This window comes from Nerophis lumbriciformis, linkage group LG39 (genome assembly GCF_033978685.3).
Source record: "Nerophis lumbriciformis linkage group LG39, RoL_Nlum_v2.1, whole genome shotgun sequence".
In the NCBI taxonomy this organism is placed as follows: Eukaryota; Metazoa; Chordata; class Actinopteri; order Syngnathiformes; family Syngnathidae; genus Nerophis; species Nerophis lumbriciformis.
This window is the reverse complement of record NC_084586.2, coordinates 15860643-15870000: the sequence shown is the minus strand read 5'-3', so window position 1 is coordinate 15870000 and position 9358 is coordinate 15860643. Positions and strand designations below refer to the sequence as shown.

At 39.2% G+C, this 9358-nt stretch overlaps 1 protein-coding gene across 2 annotated transcripts; it reads left to right on the top strand.

Moving 5' to 3' along the window:
- The first annotated feature begins 1707 nt into the window (after positions 1-1707).
- tbcc (tubulin folding cofactor C) lies at positions 1708-8229 on the top strand. 2 transcript variants are annotated; one of them, XM_061931771.2, is made up of 2 exons: positions 1708-1821; positions 7000-8229. In XM_061931771.2, the coding sequence occupies exon 2, from the start codon at positions 7119-7121 to the stop codon at positions 8124-8126; it is 1008 nt and encodes a 335-aa protein (XP_061787755.1). In that variant the 5' UTR covers positions 1708-1821; positions 7000-7118; the 3' UTR covers positions 8127-8229. The 2 variants fall into 2 exon arrangements, with proteins under 2 accessions (XP_061787755.1, XP_061787756.1); XM_061931772.2 differs by lacking the exon at positions 1708-1821 and adding an exon at positions 6925-6939.
- The last annotated feature ends 1129 nt before the right edge of the window (positions 8230-9358 follow it).

Sequence of the window (9358 nt, the reverse complement as noted above, 5' to 3'; positions counted from 1 at the left end):
ATATATATATATATATATATATATATATATATATATATATATATATATATATATATATATATGAGTAAATACATGAAATGTAAATAGAAAAAGTTACAATGTTGACTCTAATAACACAAAGCCGCCAAGCAGGCTGTTTTTGTTTTTTTTTAACTGTCATTGCTCAAAAAATAATAATGAATCAAAATCAATGACCTATTCAAGGCTCCAATTACTTCACATCAAATATTCTCAATTTTTGGGGGGGAAATGTTTCATGTTTTGAGTGTTTGCCATACGAAAAACAGTTGTCTTTGACAAAAAGAGCATACAACGAACATTAAAAAAAACATGAAAAAATAATTATAATCGACAGATAGATCTGAAGTGTTGAAGGTAAAAGAAAAAAAAAAGATTAATTTTAACACTTAGGAATAGTGCTTTTTTTGGTTACCCAAGAATTTTAGTGGGTTTTTTTTTTAACTGTCATTTCTCAAAAAATAATAATACATCAAAATCAATGTTGTTATGAATTACTGGCCTATTTAAGGCTCAAATTTCTTTATATCAAATATTCCACAAAAAAAAATCAACATTTAAAAAATAAATTATGAGTCATTCATTGCAACAACAAAAGCAATAATACTCCCCAATTTTTTTTTAAATCTACCCCTTCTTCATTTGTATATTATTGTTCTCTTTTACTACTAGGTAAGCTCAGCTACGTTTTTAAAAAATCGCTAGAAAGGAAGTGACGTGGTCTTCGCGCATGCATGGACCGATCAGGCCTTCCGGGACCGATTGGGTAATGACAGGGTTGATAGCTTTTAGCTCGGTGGATAGCACGCTTGTGTCTTATGCCGGCGACCCAGGTTGGAGTACTGGGCGGTACAGGAAAAAAAAAAAGCTGGGACTGAACTGTGTGGTTTGCACATGTATGAAGACAGATTAACCACACTTTTGCTTTGCTTCTTTACCTTAAACGTGAATGGTTCCTTAAACGTCCCTGTGGGTTGTTACACCGTAACCCTTCAAAATAAAACCACGGTAATTTAGATGTATTGCAGCGGTGAATCCTCTTATCAAAACACATCAACTTTATGATACCATTTAAACTCGAACTAACTGCAAGAATGTTTTTAAAAAACAATCAAAATCTGTATACTCCTAACTTTTTTGTAAGTAGTGTATATGAATAATACTGTACTTTTAACAATTAATATAAATCCCCCAAAAAATGGTTTTATGTGTTCCTCATTTAGTTAGTGGCAAACAATGAGTTAGTGGCAACAGACAGTGTCACCAGTGGTATCTAAATAATAGTGTATTATGAAAACATGGATCCAGTACTGTACAGTGTGCAACAAGTAAAATAAAAGTGTTTAAAATGCATGTGTTCACCTGCTAGAACACACCTCATGTTTTTTAACGTCAGACATGAAAGTGAACTAAAAGACATTAGTCAAAGTAGCACTGTGTTAAATGATGTTTGGACTAATCAAGGTTGGCTTATATTTACTAATATTTGCTATGTTGTTCGAAAATATAGTCGTAATCTCAACCATGATGACAAGGCTATATTGCATTTTGGATGCATACGGACAAAAAAAAAAAAAAAGTAGAGTACGTCCAATTATGGATAAATGTGTCAGATAACATGACATTGTGAAAGTTATAACCTCCAAGGTCCATACGTACTTGTGGATTGTTTACGTCTGTAGCAGCCATATTGAGAGTTGAGCTCCGGTACAGCAGGGGGCGCTACACACCGCAGGCCTCTCGGGAGGAAGCGGCTGGTGACGTCATCATCCTGCTTGAGCGATACATATGTCAGATAACATGGTAAGGGAACTTTCTCAACCCCCTGGCGCTTATTAGGGCCCGCATGGCCCATTGCATAAGGACTCCCTTTGGGAGTCCTTATGCAATGGGACATAAGGACCTATTGAATTTGTAAGGTTTCATTCTTTATTCTTTATTTTTCCGCCGCCACATTAAACTGTAATTTGACCCACTTAACATGCTTCAAAACTCACCATATTTGACCCACACATCAGGACCTGCGAAAATTGCCTTTTTTTTTAAAAAACCGAACCACAAAACTCAAAATTGCGCTCTAGCGCCCCCTAGGAAAAAAAACAAACTAGACTGCCTGTAACTCCCACTAGAAAGGTCGGAGAGACATGAAACAAAAACCTCTATGTAGGTGTGACTTAGACCTACATTTCATAATAGTACATTCTCGGGCTAAAATCAACAGGAAGTTGGCAATTCCCCCTTCAAGACAAAAAAGTACTAAAAACAGTCACTTTTGCCTCTTTGAGCTGTAATTTGACCCCCTTAACATGCTTCACAACTCACCAAACTGAACGCACACATCAGGACTGGCAAAAATTGTGATCTAATGAAAAAACCTAACCCCAAATCTCAAAATTGTGCTCTAGCGCAATTGTTTAATAAAACGCACAAAAAACGGCTCCTCGGATGAAAAAACTGACAAAACTGCCTGTAACTCCCACTGGGAAGGTCGGAGAGACATGAAACAAAAACCTCTATGTAGGTGTGACTTAGACCTACATTTCATAATAGTACATTCTCGGGCTAAAATCAACAGGAAGTTGGCAATTCCCCCTTCAAGACAAAAAAGTACTAAAAACAGTCACTTTTGCCTCTTTGAGCTGTAATTTGACCCCCTTAACATGCTTCACAACTCACCAAACTGAACGCACACATCAGGACTGGCAAAAATTGTGATCTAATGAAAAAACCTAACCCCAAATCTCAAAATTGTGCTCTAGCGCAATTTTTTAATAAAACGCACAAAAAACTGCTCCTCGGATGAAAACACTGACAAAACTGCCTGTAACTCCCACTGGGAAGGTCGGAGAGACATGAAACAAAAACCTCTATGTAGGTGTGACTTAGACCTACATTTCATAATAGTACATTCTCGGGCTAAAATCAACAGGAAGTTGGCAATTCCCCCTTCAAGACAAAAAAGTACTAAAAACAGTCACTTTTGCCTCTTTGAGCTGTAATTTGACCCCCTTAACATGCTTCAAAACTCACCAAACTGAACGCACACATCAGGACTGGCAAAAATTGTGATCTAATGAAAAAACCTAACCCCAAATCTCAAAATTGTGCTCTAGCGCAATTTTTTAATAAAACGCACAAAAAACTGCTCCTCGGATGAAAAAACTGACAAAACTGCCTGTAACTCCCACTGGGAAGGTCGGAGAGACATGAAACAAAAACCTCTATGTAGGTCTCACTTAGACCTACATTTCATAAATTGACAACCCCCAGCAAAAATCAACAGGAAGTTTGCTATTCCCCCTTCAAAACAACATTTTTGTAAAAACCGGTCACCTTTCTTCAAAATCTATCTCCTCTGAGCGCGTTTGTTTTTTCGGCTTCAAACTAACACAGGAGAGAGATTAAACCCTTGTGTATAAAATAACAAAACAGCGTTTTAATACCTGCTCCGGTTTTGATTTTATGACCCTTCAAAGACCCGCTGCGCTGATGCTGCTGCGCTGCTGTTTTTTTAAGATGGCTGCTTAAAAGCAGGAAGCACCAGCGTGCCCACACAATGCAGACTAGGTAGGTACACTAGACAAAAGTATTGGGACACTTATGACTACCACCGGACAAAAGTATTGGGACACTTAGGACGACAACTGGACAAAAGTATTGGGACACTTGGGACTACAACTTGACAAAAGTATTGGGAAACTTGGGACTAAAACTTGACAAAAGTATTGGGACACTTGATTACAACTTGACATAAATATTGGGACACTTCGGATTACCACTGGACAAAAGTATTGGGACACTTATGACTAAAACTTGACAAAAGTATTGGGCCACTTGGGACTAAAACTTGACAAAAGTATTGGGACACATAGAACTACCACTGGACAAAAGTATTGGGACACTTAGGACTAAAACTGGACAAATGTTTTGGGACACTTAGGACTAAAACTGGACAAAAGTATTGGGACACTTAGGATTAAAACTTGACAAATGTATTGGGACACTTAGGACTACAACTTGACAAAAGTATTGGGACACTTACTACTAAAACTGGACAAAAGTATTGGGACACTTAGGACTAGCACCTGTCAAATATGCGGGCCCGACCAATGCTGCTTGCAGCTTTAATTTGTACTGTTTCTGTACTTATTTTGAAGATCATTATTTCCCGATTGTTTGTAAATGTTGCAGTTTATAAATAAAGGTTTATAAAATTAATTAAATTTTTTTTTTAAGTTTTTCAATACTCGACCTGTTTTTTGTGCCTTTAAAAAATAATTAAAATGTTACTTTAAAACGCTATCTACCCCTAACAACCAAACAGCTGTGAAAACTGATGCTGTGCTCCAAATTTGGATTATTTATGGAACTTGTGTGAGCCTTTGGCTTTATATATTTACCATGAATTGATCTACGTGGACCCCGAAACTTATTCGGGTGTTACCATTTAGTGGTCAATTGTACGGAATATGTACTGTACTGTACAATCTACTAATATACGTTTCAATCAATCAATCAATCAATCAATATATACACGTATATATATATATATATATATATATATATATATATATATATATATATATGTTGCATTCTTCTGTAGTTACTTTATTGAGTTTACAACCCCCTGGCGCTGTGAAAAAAAGATGATGCTGTGTTCCAAATTTTAAATTATTTACTGAACTTGTGTGAGCCTATGGCTTTGCACTTTGTTTTATTTATATATATATATATATATATATATATATATATATATATATATATATATATATATATATATATATATATATATATATATATATCAGTGACGTGCAGTCACTAGAGGCATAATGGAAAGAAAAAAAATGTAAAAAGAGAAAAATGTATATTAAATTGTTAAATGTATCCAGTGATTATACTATAAAGTTATTTTCCATTTAACTTCACCAGTTTTAGATTATTTTTATTCAAAATCGCTGAATTTTCACATTTGCCGTTCAAATACTGAGAAGAGACGGTGCGGTGAACAGCAGCCAGTCGAGGCACGTCACTCAGTGCCTCAACATGGACGGACTCGGCTAACTGCTGGTCTGCTGTGCAGTGAGACCGTATTGCTATATGAACTATATTATACATTTCCATAGTTTAGTTAGCTGAGGTATATAATGTACAGTGTATTTTGTCAACAACTGTATGTGTGTAACGTATTTCTTGTGCTGAGCGATCATAAAACGGCTGCAAAAGACGCACTGGCTGAGGCTCGCCTCCTGCACCCACGCCGTAGAATGCACGGCAACCCCTGACGGGAGTGTTATATCAACTAAAGCCCACACTTAAACTTTCCACGTGCAAGATTGAATCTATTTAAAAAAGTTATTTCATTAGAAGCCAAAAAGTGCAAAAACAATAATATTCGTGTTGGAGGAGTTGTGAATGACTGCAGGGCCACAACATTAGTTACGCCTGCAGACTGCAAGTGTACCTAATTCACAACTCCTCCAACACGAACATTATTGTTTTTGCACTTTTTGGTTTCTTATTAAATAACTTTTGTAACCTATTTTTATGGGCTTTCCTCTTTGTGATGTTAAGTTCCTGTTACGCGCTGTTATACAGTATATGCCTTGAGCTCTTATTTTGAAGGCGCTAAGAGCGGAATTTTGATACGTTGGAAGTTTTTGAAAGAAGGTAAATAAAGTGGTCCTCGTGTAAACTGGAGCCTCCGTGTTTGTTATTTTGTAGTTTCATACAGTATAGGCGACATTTATAAACCCTCGGTTACACTTTTTTAAATAGATTCAATCTTGCACGTGGAAAGTTGAAGTGAGGGCTTTAGTTGATATAACACTCCCATCAGGGGGTTCATTAATCCAGCACAACGGCGGTGCATTTATAAGTAAAGGTAAGACCATAATAAAGTTTTTTTATTAAATTTACTTTTTTGTGTGCTACAGTTTGTATGTGTAAAGTTAAAGTTAAGTTAAAGTACCAATGATTGTCACACACACACTAGGTGTGGTGAAATTTGTCCTCTGCATTTGACCCATCCCCTTGTTCACCCCCTGGGAGGTGAGGGGAGCAGTGGGCAGCAGCGGCGCCGCGCCCGGGAATCATTTTTGGTGATTTAACCCCCAATTCCAACCCTTGATGCTGAGTGCCAAGCAGGGAAGGATGCTGGTATGAGCTTTTAAACATAACCCGTTAACTGCTGCCAATCAAATGGTGAATAAGATACTCTTTAGGGTTCATATGTTTGTAAATCTGACTGTGATGAAGTCAGTGCCTCACCAGCCATCAACCTCACCGCACGTCACTGATATATATATATATATATATATATATATATATATATATATATATACATACAGATATATATATATATATACATATATATATATTTATTTATATATATTTATATATATATATATATATATATATATATATACACACAATTATTTACTGAACTTATGTGAGCCTATGGCTTTGCACTTTGTTATATATATATATATATATATATATATATATATATATATATATATATATATATATATATATATATATATATATATTGCATTCTATTTTAGTTACTTTATTGAGTTTACAACCCCCTGGCGCTGTTTTGTACTGTTGTTGTACTGTTTTTGATTATGATTTCATACAGATACATATACATATATATATATATATATATATATATACATATATATATATATATGTATATGTATATATATATATATATATATATATATATATACATATATATATATATATGTATATGTATATATATATATATATATATATATATATATATATATATATATATATATATATATATATATATATCCATCCATCCATCCATTTTCTACCGCTTATTCCCTTTGGTATATATTGCATTCTATTTTAGCTACTTTATTGAGTTTAAAATGAATGTCAGATAACATGGCATTTTTGAAAAGTATTACCTGAAACGTCCAAACGTACATATGCTTTGTTCACGTCTAGGGCCGCCGTATTCAAAGTTGAGCTGCAGTACAACGGTAGGCGAATCGACTGGTGACGTCATCACCCCCGCGACAAACACGGAAGCGACCGGTGACGTCACCACCACCCGCGCGACAAACATGGACGCCATGGACGATCAGGCCGACTACAACGGCGCCGCCAAGGTGAAGGAGCGCCTGGAGAGACGCCGCCAGGCGCGGATCGAGGACGTGGGGCGGCGGAAGGAAGCCAAGGAGAGCCACGCCGTCGCCAAGGAGAGCCTCGACTACTTCCTCCGCACCTTCTACGGCGAGCGGGCGGCCATCGAGGAGCTGCTGAGCCGCAGCCTGGACGCGGACCAGCCGGCGGCGGCGGCTCGGAGCCTGGAGGAGGCCGCCGATAAAACGCTCCAGTTGCAGAAGTTCCTCAATGACAGCATGGTGTTCCTCAACACCTACGAGCAGAGACAGGCCCAGGCGGCCCTCCAGAAGCTGCAGACGTCTCTCACCGAGACGAGGGAGCAAGCGCTGCCCAAGAAGAGGTTTGCTTTCCGGGCCCGCGCGAAAGCATCAGACCCGTCCCCGGACCAAGATGATGGTGCTCCTGAGAAATGTGCCAGCACACAAGTGGATGAACCCCCTGCTGCTGTGCAGTGTGGCTTCTCCCATATTAGTGATGAAGTCCTCACAAAGACTGCAAGTGAAGTCCAGAAAGAGGACGTGCTCCTGTCCCACTTGTCCAACTGCAAGGTGCGTCTCTATGGCAACCCCAGCACCCTCCACCTCAAGCACATCGACAACTGCGAGATCCTGTGCGGACCCGTGTCCACCTCCGTGTTTGTGGACCACTGTCAACACAGCACCCTGGCCCTGGCCTGCCAGCAGATGCGGACCCACAACACCGTGGACACCCGGGTCTACCTGCACGTCACCAGCCGGGCCATCGTGGAGGACTGCCGCGGGGTGAGCTTCGCCCCGTTCTCCTGGTCCTACCCCGCGCTGGAGGAGCACTTCTGCGCCTCCGGCCTGGACCCGGACCGGAACAACTGGGACCAGGTGGATGACTTTAACTGGCTGGCTGCGGGGACACCTTCCCCCAACTGGGCTGTCATCCCCGAGGCCGAGCGGAGGACTACATGGGAAGCCTAGAACCGATTACATATGTTTATTCAAAACAAATGACTAATAAAATACATGGATAACAGCTGCCCAAAATAAAACTGAAACAAATATTGCCTTCTTTTTATTTATTTATTTAACATGAAATAAAGCATGTGGAAAATGATGTATGTTTCAGGCTGATTTCATGTTGCTGAAAGTTTAAAAAGATACAACTCAAAATTATGGATTAAATCATTGAATATTTGAGTATGCTTATCTGGCTTTTTCCATCGATATTGATGTTAGATTTTATTTACAGCAGGAGTGTCCAAAGCGTGACCCACGGCACGTTACAAAAAAAAAAACATTTAAAAAAAAGTCCAAAAGCAGTGAAGTTGGCACGTTTTGTAATTCGTAAATAAAAACAGAATACATCCATCCATCCATCCATTTTCTACCGCTTATTCCCTTTGGGGTCGCAGGGGGCGCTGGAGCCTATCTCAGCTACAATCGGGCGGAAGGCGGGGTACACCCTGGACAAGTCGCCACCTCATCGCAGGGCCAACACAGATAGAATACCGTATTTTCCGCACTATAAGGCGCACCTAAAAACCACACCTTTTCTCAAAAGCTGACAGTGCGCCTTATAACCCGGTGCGCTTTATATATGGATTAATATTAAGATTCATTTTCATAAAGTTTCGGTCTCGCAACTACGGTAAACAGCCGCCATCTTTTTTCCCCGTAGAAGAGGAAGTGCTTCTTCTTCTACGCAAGCAACCGCCAAGGTAAGCACCCGCCCCCATAGAACAGGAAGCGCTTCTTCTTCTACTGTAAGCAACCACCCACCCGCGTAGAAGAAGAAGAAGCGCACGGATATTACCGTACGTTTCATTTCCTTTGTGTGTTTACATCTGTAAAGACCACAAAATGGCTCCTACTAAGCGACAGGGATCCGGTTCATGAAAAGAGGCAATCTCTCCATCCGCATACGGACTACTATTTCACAGCAACTGCCTAAAGACTTTCAAGAAAAGCTGGCTACTTTCCGTGCATATTGTAAAAACAAGATAGCTGAAAAAAAGATCCGGCCAGAGAACATTATCAACATGGACGAGGTTCCACTGACTTTTGATATTCCTGTGAACCGCACTGTGGATACAACGGGAGCACGTACGGTGAATATTCGCACCACAGGGAATGAGAAGTCATCCTTCACTGTGGTTCTAGCTTGCCATGCTAATGGCCAGAAACTTCCACCCATGGTGATATTCAAAAGG